The following is a 13512-nucleotide window of genomic DNA, read 5'->3' as shown; positions in this document are numbered from 1 at the left end:
TGAACATTTCAAGATCAAGACAAGAAGAAATTTTAGATTTCAAGACAAGACAAGAAATTTTATATCAATACCAAGATTTCTTGTCAAGAAAACAAGAAATCTTGAAATACCTTGACTAATAATGAAAACTCTAAAACGTATTTATTTGTGAACAAGATAACATTATTTTAACATAATATAACATATTTTAGCTTTAGAGAAAAAGCTGCGAGAAAATATCGAGGCCACACTGGATGACAGCCAATGCAGCTTTAGGCCAGGGCGAGGTACAACCGATCTCATATTCACGGTGAGACAGTTATCAGAAAAAGCCCTACAACCTACAACATAACAGTAAGTTGTTTCTATGTTTTGTGGACTTGGAAAAAGCATTTGATCGGGCGCCACGTAACAAGATCTGGGAAATATTAAACCGTAGAAATGTGAAACCAAAGTTAATCCAAGCAATAAAGAGTATATATAAATGTACACGTAATAATGTAAGAACGAGAAATCGCTCATCTCTATAATTCTACACAAGGACAGGTGTAAGACAAGGTGGTGTTCTGAGTCCTTTGTTATTTATCACTCTAATGGACGAAATTGCAAAAGAATGCAGGGGTAAGGTAAAAAGAACTAGGGTAGGGGTGTATAAACTTCAACAAGTTCACGTGTCAGAGTTGATATATGCCGATGAACTGGTAATTGTGGCAAAATCAGAAAAAGACTTGCAAGTGTATGTGAATGTTTGGAATGAAGCCTTTAAGAAATTTGGGATGAAAATAAATATTGAAAAAACAGAAGCTTTAGTAATATCGAAAACTCAAGAAAATATAAATGTTAAGCTGAATAATGGGACCATTACACAAGTAGAGGACTTCAAGTATTTAGGATCAACAATGAATGGACAAGGAAATATAGAACCAGAAATAAACAGCAGGGTAATGAATGCAACAAAATTGTACTATGCGCTAAATAAAAGTTTTATTAGGAAGAAAGAAGTAAGCCTGAAAACAAAAATGAAAGTGTTCCAAACTGTATACGAGCCGGTGCTACTCTACGGTAGTGAAACGTGGACAATGAATGACAACATCCGTAGTAAAATTCAAGCATGCGAAATGCGATATTTACGTGCGGTATCCGGGGTGACCAGACGTGATCGTATAAGAAATGAAGACATACGTGAAAGGTGCGGTATTGGAAGGACCTTAGACAGACTTGAAACGAAACAGTTATCGTGGTTCGGACATATGACGAGAATGGGTGAAGGTAGAACTGTAAAGAGGATATGGAAAGCGGCATCCGACAACAAACAAAGAAGAGGCAGGCCAGCAAGAACGTGGAACGCAGATATTGGAAAGGCTTACGTAAAAAGGAATATTGGGTGGAGAGAAGCAGAAAGACTAGCTACTGACCAAAAGGCATGGAGACGTCTGATTTCTCCACTTACCTCGACACCGTAAGGTACAAAAGGACGGCTTAAGTAAGTATAACATATTTTAATTTATTGAACATTTTTTTGCTAAAACTAGATTTTATTTTAAATAACAAATTTTGCACATTTTTAAATCGGAACTGATAACCCATGAATTAAGTCAGATAACACTTCTCAAGGAGTTAACGCCTAGCAGATTTCTTGGCTTTGTTATGATTAAAGTGCTCTTGAAAATAGCATTTCTGCAGGTACAGATGTTGCTGGCGTTCCGAGAAAATCCTTGGCCATTTTCGATAATGACGGGTAGATATTTTCGTGGTCTTCTCCACCAATCAAGTATATTCTCAGACCAGGATATTCCTACCTAGGCTCAATTATGTATTTTTCAATTTCATACCTCCAAGATTGTAAGTTATCATTGTCAGCGTTCTTAAATAGCTAAGTAATATCTAAATCAAATTCGTTATCTTCTTTTTTCAGACTAAGGGCGGATTTCTCATAATTACGTTAATCTACAGTTCAACTGACTGCGGTTCAACGGTGATCTTAGGTTATTCGGTTATATCCAATTCTCATTGGCAGTTCAGTCGTGGTTCACGTTCTACGGCTTAATCTTCGTTGGCAATGCAAAAATCCCTAGATTCTAGTAAGTTTATTGGTAGGTTGGTAGAAGTATGCTTCATGTTGGTAAGGGGCGACGTGAAATTTGACATAACAGTTTAAATTAAATTTATTTAATTACAGCGTGGTATTGTTATTATTGTTTATTTTGTTTGCGTGTTTGTGATTTTATTAAAATGGCGAAACGCGTTACCAATTTTAGCAAAAACGAGGAAACTCTACTATTAGATTTAGTACTTAAATATAAGGACATACTTGAATGCAAAAAAACCGATACGAGTAACAATAAAATAAAGTGGGAAGTGTGGATGCAACTCACTAAAGAGTTTAATTCCGTCAGTGGGGAAACGACGAGGGATGTAAAAGGACTTAAAAACAAATATGAGAATATCAAAAAACGGACCAAACAAAAATTTGTGGGTATAAAGAAGTACGCAAGTGGAACTGGCGGGGGTCCACCACAAAATCCCGTTTTTACAAACACCGATGAGGCTTTACATGAGATCATAGGCCCGCAAATTACTGGTACACAGTCCAGTTATGACTACGATTCGAAGGGTATGTATATATTTTTCCATTATATTAGTTTAAAACCTTTTTTAAATAGGTAGCATGTGTTCACTTGCCATTGCTGCAAATAATGTGTTATATAAAACTATAAAAGTTAGTGTGTGTCATGCAATGAACTGTCAGTGTAATGAGTAGTATTATTAATATTTTGGAATACTTATCCAATTTTAAAAATATTTTTTTATTATAGAAAGAGCAATGCCAGGACACGCCACCTTCAAAAGTCTGGATAGCCTATCAAACTTTCTTCCTTCTACAAGTGGTATGTATATATGTATTTTTTATTCACTTCACACTTATGTTCAAGGTAAAGGTTTTTTAATTAGCACATGTTCAGTTGCAAGTGATATGCAGGGCCTTAGGATCACACAAACGTAACTACATTTTATTTTCTTTATTTCTGTGTACAGACATATCAGGGTTGAACATTATATGTAAATAATGTAGATATGCATTTGCAAATCAGAACGAAAGAAGGTGAATGTACGTTCATTTGAATCTTAAATAGGTTGAAGTTTGATATGTCTGTCTGTACACAAAAATAACGAAAATATTAAAAATGTAGTTACATTTGTGTGATCCTAAACCCTTGTATGTTATATGAAAATTAGCCAATATACAACTGATATTTTGGAATACTTACTCAATTTTAAAAATGTTTTTTATTGTAGAGAGAAAAATGCCAGGACCTTCCACTTCCAAAGGTCTGGATAGGTTGACAAAATTCCATCCTTCTACAAGTGGTATGTATATATGTATTTTATTCACTTCACTTATGTTCAAGATAAGGTTTTTAATTAGAATATGTTCTGTTGCCATTATTGCATGTAATATGTTATATGAAAGTTAGCCAATATCAATGAACTGTCAACACCGATGGAATGGGCAAGAAGTGAATTTAATGACGCCAGGATGAGATAGCGCTAGTCAGGGAAGGAGAGAAGATAATGGCCATCTTTCGTAAACAAAAAATTTATAATGGTAGTCAGCGTTGCCAGCTTGGGGTATTTTTCCATAATTTTGGAGTAATTTGAAAGCGTCTAGAGGAATTTTTCTAAGCAGAAATGGTTGGGGAGAGGGACAATTATGAGATATTTTAAGGGGTCATGGTAAATTAAATTTGCGTATATTCGTAGAACTGTATAATTATACTCTCATATAATCGAAGACGATAGGACCTATGAATTATTTTCAGGGCCTCCTGTTGGTAAGTAATATAATTTTGGTTTACTGTTCTCTACATTTGACTACTAATTTATTAAAATGCGGCAAAAATTTAAATGTAAGGGGTTTGAGCTTCAATTTGAGTAAATTTCAATTTCTAAGTGGGGGATTAATAAAATCACATCTGGCAACTCTGGCTATTATGATAAATATCCAACCAATAAAGAAGTCAAATTTTCCCTGACAAGCTCGGTCTCTCTCTAGGACCTCTCACTTGTATGTTGGCCGCAATCTCGCTTCACTGTTTGAATGAGATGGGGCCATTCCATCCGTGTTGACAGTTCATTGGCCAATATACAACTGATATTTTGGAATACTTATTTCAATTTTAAAAATATATTGCTTACTTCTACTAGTGGTATGTACAGTTACGATCACTGAATAGTTTACACCCCAATTTTTATATTGTAATACTGTAAAATGCAGTGTCATACGGATCTGATAAAAAAGTCAGTAAATTTTAAAAAGTCAATACTTCTCAAAAATTTTCGCGTGTTGAAAAATAAAATAAAACAATATCAAACTCCTCCAAAAATCTCTTTTGTATGCTTTCCATTTTGTTAATTTTTTTTATTTAGCTTAATGCCTCGACAACTAATGTCCCTTGGCGTTTTTGTTAAATTTTATAAAATATATTTATATTATTTTGATTTTTTTAATTTTAATCAACCTATTCTAGATACACCACTGGTAACGTCACTTTGACGTAAAAGGTGCATTTAAACGAGGTAAAATTTAAAAAAATCGGCTCCTAGATACGTAAGCCTGTACTGTAAACTATTCAATGATCGTAACTGTACATATTTGATTCATTTCACTTATGTTTGAGATAAACGTTTTTTCATTAGTATATTGATGGTTAAATACTGAAACATCATAAGTCAAAATCTACAACTTTTCAGGAGAGTGAACAAACTTTGCTGCTTAGTGCATGTTTTTTTTACTGTATTTATTTAATTATTACTTTGAAACAAACATGCCAAAACTGTTCGTTTATTCAGAAACAGAACTGTTTCTGAGTTCACCTGTTCATCAGAAAAGGAAAAAAACGTGTACTAAGCAGAAGTTTTTTGGCTCTCCTGAAAAGTTGTACATTTTATGTACCGTCGTGTAAATTGTATATAACTGTCGATATGTTGCTGTGACTGCATGTAGTTGCTAATTTTCATTTAATTATGTTACAATTTTCATTTAACATATTACGTTAGATGAAAATTAGCATATTATGCCCTTTAACATATTGTTAAATGAAAATTAGCCAATAATAATATTGATATTTTGGAATACTTAGCCAATTTTAAAAATATATTTTATTGCAGAAAGAGAAATGCAAGAGGCTAAAGGTCTAAATAGGGAGGAAGATTTGCTTTCTTGGACAAATGGTATGTAAATATTTGATTCGTATCACTTATGTTTAAGATATAATATGTTATGTAACCCTTTCAGTCACCATGTTCATTTAAACAAACTTAAATTTTTTTGTGGGTATTTATTTCACATGTGCGACGCTTGAGTCACCATTTTCATTTTGACAAAAATAAATTTTTTTTATTGAGTTTATGAGCAAGATTTTTTGTTTATAGACCTTTTAAAAAATCATATAACTCAACTTCCAAGTTTTATATTTTTATCTTTGCAAACAAAAACTCATTCCGGAAAGGGTTAATTAGTATATATGTATGTTGCTGTTACTGCAAGTAATATTATGTTAAATGAAAGTTAGCTAATAGGTATTAATATTGATATTTTAGAATACTTGTTTAATTTAATTTTTTTTTTTCAGAAATAGAAGAAATTTCTTTTTTGGTGGGAAGCAGCGATGAAGATATCTTTAACAATGAAGATATGAACGAAGAATATATTATTATAGATGAGCCCATTAAAAACGAAAATCGCCAACAGAATGACCCTGGTAATTTACATTTAGTACAGTAATTTTAGTTACAGTAATTTTTCCATATTATAAACAAGTTGGTTTAAAATGTTTCGTTTACAGAATCTCTTATTGGCCAAGAGGATTGGTCAACATATACTCCAAAGATGCTAAAGCAGAAAAAAGCAGAACCGCTTCGTTTAGGTAATACTTAAATATTTTTAAACTTTAGTTTTTTAATAGGTAGATTACTGAAAGGTTTAAGCAGTGTTTGCCTGAGTATATTAAGGATCGAAGATGATTGACTTTTAGCTCATAATATTCATTTTATTTTAATATTATTTTCAAGAAAAATTCATTTTTTAACTTGTATTATCGTTAGCATAACATCCAGTAAATAATTAAAAAAAAAAGAAAAACAAATAAAAAACAATTTAATTCATTAATAATTGTAAAAATTTTCCACTTGTTACAGGGACCAAAAAGAATTTAAAAAATACAGTAGCGAAATGGGGGCAAGCCAAGGAGGGTCATATACGCCAACAAAACTTATGCCTTAAAGCACAGCATGAAAGGAAGATGCTGATAATGGGAATAGTGGCCAAAAAGAAAATCACGATGATGGAGGAGGAAGCAGCACGGAATAAATTGGAACATGAGAAAAGAATGGAATTGGTGGAGAAGACAATGGCACTGATAGAACAAGAAGCAGAAGAAAGAAAAGAAATAATGAAAAAATATTTAAAAAAATAAAATTAATAAAAATTATTTGAGTACATTAATGTGTTTGTAGTACCCATCCCTATAATTTTTTTTAAACTACCCAACCCAGTTACTGAATGCTACTTTAAAAAATGGCATGCATTGTAACACACGGAAATTTACTATATCGGTTCACTAAACTCGGACACAACAGGCTAGGGAGTTTAGTAGGTAATTTTTATGTTTTTGGCCAATTTTGCCACAATTACAAACTATTTAGTAATTATTAACCATTTAGTAATTATTTTTTTTTGCCAAATTACTTACTAAAATCACTAGCCAGTTGTGTCTGAGTTTAGCGAACCGACTATAACAGTAATTTTGTATATTATGTAATTAAATATTTCAATTTTTGTGTTAGATATAAATAACATTCAAAATGTTGTAATACAAAATGATTTCAGTTTATTTCTTGGTGGGGTTACACAATTGTAAATATAAAATAAAAAAACTGGGTTCTAAAATTTTTTTTATTTATTTATCAATGGTAATATAAATACAGAGTAGGAATAAATGTAATAAAAAGAAAATATTTAAAATGAGAAGACTATATTTGTATTATAATTATAAAATTAGCCATAGAAAAAAATTATTATAATATTTTAATATATACAGGGTGTCCGATTAAGTGGACACCATATGGGAAACTTTTTTAATTTGATGAAATAAGTTATTCTTTGTATGTAAATGACATACTCTTAATTCTTAACGATAAAATTATTGGTTTTAGAGATATTTAAAATTAAAAACGAAGAGGCATAATACATTAATCAAAATAACAGTGCCATTTCATTAACTTCAGATATCTCTAAAACTAATAACTTTACCGTTATGTATGAAGAGTATATTTATTTATTATTATACGGGATAACCCCATTAACAGTTAAAATTTACAATAAAACTTAGGATTTAAAACATAAATAATTACCTATAGTATAAAATCACTAACAAAAGTTCACTACATACTAAAACATACAAAAATCAAGTGTACCAATATACAGTCCATCTAATTTACTTACCGTTGCACGTCATTATCGACGTTAGAGATCTAAGTTAACATTGCTGCCCAATTACAAAAAATTCTTGAATTCATTTTAAATCAAATACATCACACAATTTTTGCGGAAGTGGATTATACAGCAAAACAAATTAATATTCAATGTAAATAAATAAAAACTTTAGAAATAGAAAACAAGAATGAAGTTATAATCTTACGTTAAAGTATATAATAAAAAAAGTAAATATAATGAAAGAAATCCTTATAGTAAAGAATATAAACAAATATGAAGTGTCATCACCACAACTGTCAAATAAATGTTACCAATTTATGCCAAAATATCACCTGCATTCGATTATAGTTAGTGTATTTCGAACAAATGTGCTTCATAAAAACGCTTTATAATCCATTTATACAAATTAAATGAAACATATTATTGTGTATTTCTTTAAGTTGACAATAATAGAACTCTTTAAATATTATTTCCACGCGTATATAATAAAATATATCTAGTGGCTGTAATGCCAGTGTACTCGGCAAAGTGCAAAAAAGAACACACCTGCCGCCTAAATATTTCGTGTTGGTATCATGTGACGTCACGGGCTATGACGCGGATGACGTGCAACGGTAAATAAATTAGATGGAGTATACATAATATCACAAAGCAGAAATCTTTTTCTAGAAAATTATAACCCACAAAACAACTCTTTTTCATGGACTAGAAAAACCTTAGTTAATTTTCAATCAAACTATCAAAATAGTTAATTAACGATAACCTCACTGTATTATCACGATTATGATTGAACATGTTTATTTCATTTTCTACAAAAGTTTCAGCTACATATTGCTGGAAAAATGGTATCTCATCAGGCATATTGTCATTGTTTGCCATTGCAATATTATGCAATACAGCACATGTGACAACAATGGCTTCAACTTTTGTAGATTTCACACGAAGACCATATGCTAACACAGGGAATCTTCTCTTCCATACCCCAATGCATCGTTCAATTGGATTTCTTGTGCGAATCTGCGATTCATTAAACAAATTTTCAGCTGGAGTTCGTGGATTTGCTAAAGGAGTAATAAGATAAGGTTTTATGCCATAACCACTATCTCCTACAATAACTGAATTTCCAAAATCACCATTTTCAAATTCTTCTTTGATCCTCGAAGATCTGAAAATATGCGAATCGTGTGCACTTCCAGGCCAGCGACAAACAATATTTTGAATATTCAACTCACTGTCACAAATCAGCTGAAATGAAAAAAAAAAATATATTTATATAATACAGTGATGAATGTGCTAATAACCGGCAAAACAACACAAAAGATGGAAAACATAATACATTGCGAAACAAAAAGAGATGGAACTAGTGGAAATGGAAATGATCGTTATAAATGTACAAGTTAACATTACATTACATAGTTTCACACCTTTAAACGTCTGTGACAGGAGTATTTTATAAAATTCACAGTGACAGTTGTCATTAGGGCTTACAATACCGAGGCAAAATCTCAATACCGGTATTTGGTATTTAAAATTTCAAATACCGGGATTCCGGTATTAAAACCGGTATATTAATAAAAAATATACACGTTATATTTATACTATCCTCAGTTGTTATATCGACTTGTTATTAAATAATATATATATGAAACCTATTAAATTTTGTTTTGAAATGATTAGATGTTGTTTATAACATTCCTAGAGAGTAGGAATAGATAGATACAAAAATGAGCAAATAGAAAAACTATATATTTGATTCTAGGATAAATTTTGCATATAATAGGATAGTACTTTTACTTATGAAATTTGCTATTTGTAAATTAATTTAACTTTAAAATATATTAATACAAAGATTTACTTACTGTGACAAATATTTGATATGGATTACTCTGTATTTAGACCGCTATATATTTTCAATTATTATTAATAATTCAGAAAATAAGTGAGCCTAATTTATACACCACAATACACAAAAAAATGAAAAATAGATCTGAGAATTTAAAAACAATTCTGATTAATAAATCTTTCGGCTTATTTATAAAATAAAGTAGTCTAATTTTAAATATTTAAGAATTTTTGAACTCAATTTTAAGATTACGAGGAAACGAAAAGCGCCAGATACAAAGTTTACTACCTTTTAAACAATTAGAATAATTGAAATAAAAATATAATAAACAATATTTTAAATCTAAGACTTTTCGTTAATAAACTGCTTTCTGGCTGCATCCCGTATCTCCGGATTTTACAATATATAATCACAGAGACGCCGAAAATAGGAGAAATCAAATAGAGGACACTTAGGCCACGCATTTACCGTCTCTTCGTCTAGGAAAAGGACCGAAAGACAGTTTCTAAATACTCAAAACTGAGTAAAAATGAAAAAGATAAAAAAGATCAAGGCAGGTTTTGTTTATATTTGATTCAGAGTTGGACCACCATCTCCATATAGCTATTTCAGCATCCTTATGCATCATCAGTGACTGCACTGATGATGCATAAGGATGCTGAAATAGCTATATGGAGATGGTGGTCCAACTCTGAATCAAATATAAACAAAACCTGCCTTGATCTTTTTTATCTTTTTCAATTTTAAGAACCCATTTTATATATTTGTATACACGAGATTTAATAATTTGGTTGTAGAAGCAGATATGTATAACCGTTCGCCTTAAATTAACGACATTCACGCTTTTAGAAAGCGATATACTTGACTTGTATGTGTAATGAAATGTGTTTAATAAATATTTTTTACAATGATATTTGATATTGGTAGTTTATCTTCAAAAATAATTTCTTGTAATAGCAAAAAATATCTTAGAAGAAAGTTTATTGTTAGTCAATTCCATTTTTATAAATTAAGCTAATACCGAAATACCGGTATTTTTATTATAAATACCGGTATCGAATACCGGAAAATATCGTCCGGGATCCCGGTATTCGGGATCCCGGTATTGTAAGCCCTAGTTGTCATACTCTTCCGATACGTCTAAAGATGGGAAATTATGTAATGTAATGTTAATTTATTCATTTGTATCAATAATTTTCACCTCCACTAGTTTCATCCCTTTTTGTTTCGCAATGTTTTATGTTTTCCATCTTTTGCGTTATTCTGCCGGTTATTAGCGCTCTCATCACTGTAAATACAGTAGGAAAAATGAAAGAATACCCATGAACGAACATATAAAACACGCTGTATTTTCCTGTCACCGTGTCACAAAGAAAATTGTCCAACGCAAGTACATGTAATAATAATTCTTACATGTACTTGCGCTGGACAATTTTTTGTGTGACACGGCGACAGGAAAATACAGCGTGTTTTATATGTTCGTTCATGGGTATTCTTTCATTTTTTCTACTGTATATATAAACATAGTTACAATTTATATCGATTTGTGGCAAAGTAATGTAAGTGACATTTTTGGTGAATCATATGTTTTTCCATCAAACTAACACTATTAATGTTTAGAAGGAACTGCCAAAGTGTAGTAAGTCTATACATATGTATATTATTATGTAAGTCTATACATAATACGTAATATTATTATGTATAAAGAAATTCTAGGCTTACTACACTTTGGCAGTGCCTTCTAAACAACAATAGCATTAGTTTAATGGAAAAACATGATTTTCGCCAAAAATGTCTCTTACGTTACTTTGCCAAAAATGTATCAATATGTTAGATATATTGGTATACCTGAATGTTGAAAGAAAAAAAATTTTTCCTGTTTCTGTAGAGTTCTGCTGTGTCACCTCCAGGAGATTGTATTCTTACATGTGTGCAGTCAACAGCCCCAACACATTTTGGAAATTTAGCGATTGAATAAAAACCATTTTTTACTGTTGACATTTGTTCCTGTGTTCTGGGCATTTTGATAAAATTATTTGCACGTATCGCAATTGCATGGCAAACTTTATGCACTGCCCTGCAAACACTGCTTTCACTAACACCATGTAAGTCACCAGACACTTTTAAAAAACAACCTGTTGCTAAAAATCTTAATGCAACCAGAACCATTTCGCTTGAAGTTAGTGCCTCATTCCTAAAAAAATAATATATTATAACTACTCCTGTACTAATACCTATTTGCAAAGAAGTATAAAATATTATATTCTATTATTTACCTGTTTGTATTGGAAGAAATATCCTCCGATATCATATCCACAATCTGTTCAACACATGCTTTTCCCATTCTGTAACGATTCCTAAATTCAGTATCATCCCATTTTTCAAATTGATTTTCACGAGTCCTATATACACGTTGTCTGTTTGGTTCCAACAATTCTTCAACTACTTCCAAAAATTCTTCATCGTCGCTCGTGAAATCCATTATAATATATCTTCTATTCTCAACACTACTTTTTAAACCAAATAAACACAAACAAATATGTTTAGTTATAATATCCACAGCAGATCTATTTTGTAATAACAAGTAAAATTAACAATAATAAAATAATAGGTTATATTTATTTACTATGACAAGACAGCGTTTCATGTCAAATTGAAATAATACTACGCATGCGTAAACCTTTGGTTCAACTGAACTCGCCTTGAACGGCCGAATTTCACCGTTCAAATTGAACGCAGTTTAAACCACCAAAATCGCGTGAACGGGAATTGAGAAAGACGATTTTGACTTTTAATTGTCGTTCACCAAAAGTTCAGGTTAAACTGGAGTTGAACTCGATATGAGAAATCGGCCCTAAGTGCTAGCTCTGGTATTGGATTCTGTAGTGTAGATCATTCTGGGATTTCTTAAAATAGTAAGCTTTAAATATTTCTTCAAATTTTTATACTGCCTCTTACATTGTAGAAGCTTTCTCCAAGATGAAGAGGAAAATGCCTCTACTTTATGCCGAGGACCCAAAATAAGAACTATACAGTATATCCAATTAGTTTTGTTATAGTGTTTCAATATTTTATCTCTCGCAACTTGAATGAAGTAAATTAATTACTCGTCGGTATTGTCTCTATCAACATCATCAGCAACATCATATCAGTAAAAAGTTTCTCTACTAGAGTAGCTTCTTTAACCTTAAAACTAAATAAACGGTATGCCTTAAAAATCGTACAGGTATATGCCCCAACAAGTGACCATGCGGACTACGAAGTAGAGGAATTCTACGATGACATTGTTCTAGCCTTAAATGATATAACAACACACTATACCATAATATGCGGTGACTTTAACGCTAAAATGGGGAGAAAGGCAGACGATACAGAAACATCACTGGGAAAATTTGGTTTGGGAGATAGAAACGAACGCGGTGAAACTTTACTTAGTTTCCTGCTGGAGAAAAATCTATTTGAAATGAATAGCTTCTTATACAAAAAAGAACATCGTAGATGGACGTGGCAGAGCCCAAATGGAAAATCTAGAAACGAGATCGATTTTATAATCACCGACAAGAAGCAAATCTTTAAAGACGTTACAGTTCTAAACCAGTTTTCAACAGGTAGCGACCACAGAATGGTAAAAGCCTCTATAGAAATAGACCTTGGGAAAGAGAGATACCGCATGATCAAAAAGAAGTCCACAACTACCTGGATCGAGCCTAAAAATATAAATGCATTTGAAGAACATATCAACAGCATTCTCGAAAGCGACAGGAATAGAGACCTACATGTTAACACCCTTAATGACATTATAATACAAGCTATAAAAGAAAGCCAGAAGATACACTGCCAAAAGACATCACATAACAAAAGAGTAAGCCCCCAAACACAAGCAATAATGGAAGAGCGGAGAAAAATGCAAAGTAATAGAAATAAAGAACACTACGAACTTAGAGAGATAAGTAAAAGAATACAAAAATCTATTAGGACGGACAACCGAAAATATAAAAACGAACAAATTCAACAAACAATTGAAAATAACACGAGCCTCAAAGTTCTAAGAAGAAAATTAACAAATGGCAAAAAAGAAATTACCAAATTAAAGGATAGAGATGGAAATATCATCATCAACAGAGATGAATTATTAAGGGTAGTAGAAGACTTCTATACAGAACTGTACAACAGCCAACAAAACCATAATGAGTCA

At 31.5% G+C, this 13512-nt stretch overlaps 3 protein-coding genes across 3 annotated transcripts; 2 read left to right on the top strand and 1 right to left on the bottom strand.

Annotated features, from left to right (window-relative positions):
• Positions 1 to 1947: 1947 nt before the first annotated feature.
• Positions 1948 to 2983, top strand: LOC126893029 (uncharacterized). The gene is made up of 3 exons (XM_050662971.1): positions 1948 to 2593; positions 2796 to 2867; positions 2913 to 2983. The coding sequence occupies exons 1-3, from the start codon at positions 2212 to 2214 to the stop codon at positions 2981 to 2983; spliced, it is 525 nt and encodes a 174-aa protein (XP_050518928.1). The 5' UTR covers positions 1948 to 2211.
• A 2169-nt stretch (positions 2984 to 5152) lies between these two features.
• LOC126878460 (uncharacterized) lies at positions 5153 to 6470 on the top strand. The gene is made up of 4 exons (XM_050641196.1): positions 5153 to 5211; positions 5613 to 5741; positions 5826 to 5906; positions 6178 to 6470. Exons 1-4 carry the CDS (start codon positions 5157 to 5159, stop codon positions 6453 to 6455), a joined length of 543 nt encoding a protein of 180 aa, XP_050497153.1. The 5' UTR covers positions 5153 to 5156; the 3' UTR covers positions 6456 to 6470.
• A 1542-nt stretch (positions 6471 to 8012) lies between these two features.
• Positions 8013 to 11676, bottom strand: LOC126878459 (putative nuclease HARBI1). The gene is made up of 3 exons (XM_050641195.1): positions 11594 to 11676; positions 11166 to 11511; positions 8013 to 8719 (listed from the first exon to the last, which is right to left on the bottom strand). Exons 1-3 carry the CDS (start codon positions 11659 to 11661, stop codon positions 8195 to 8197), a joined length of 939 nt encoding a protein of 312 aa, XP_050497152.1. The 5' UTR covers positions 11662 to 11676; the 3' UTR covers positions 8013 to 8194.
• Positions 11677 to 13512: the final 1836 nt, after the last annotated feature.

The sequence above is a fragment of the Diabrotica virgifera genome, chromosome 10 (genome assembly GCF_917563875.1).
Source record: "Diabrotica virgifera virgifera chromosome 10, PGI_DIABVI_V3a".
Taxonomy (NCBI): domain Eukaryota; kingdom Metazoa; phylum Arthropoda; class Insecta; order Coleoptera; family Chrysomelidae; genus Diabrotica; species Diabrotica virgifera.
The sequence above is the reverse complement of the archived record's forward strand: the minus strand, read 5'-3'. Positions and strand labels throughout refer to the sequence as shown.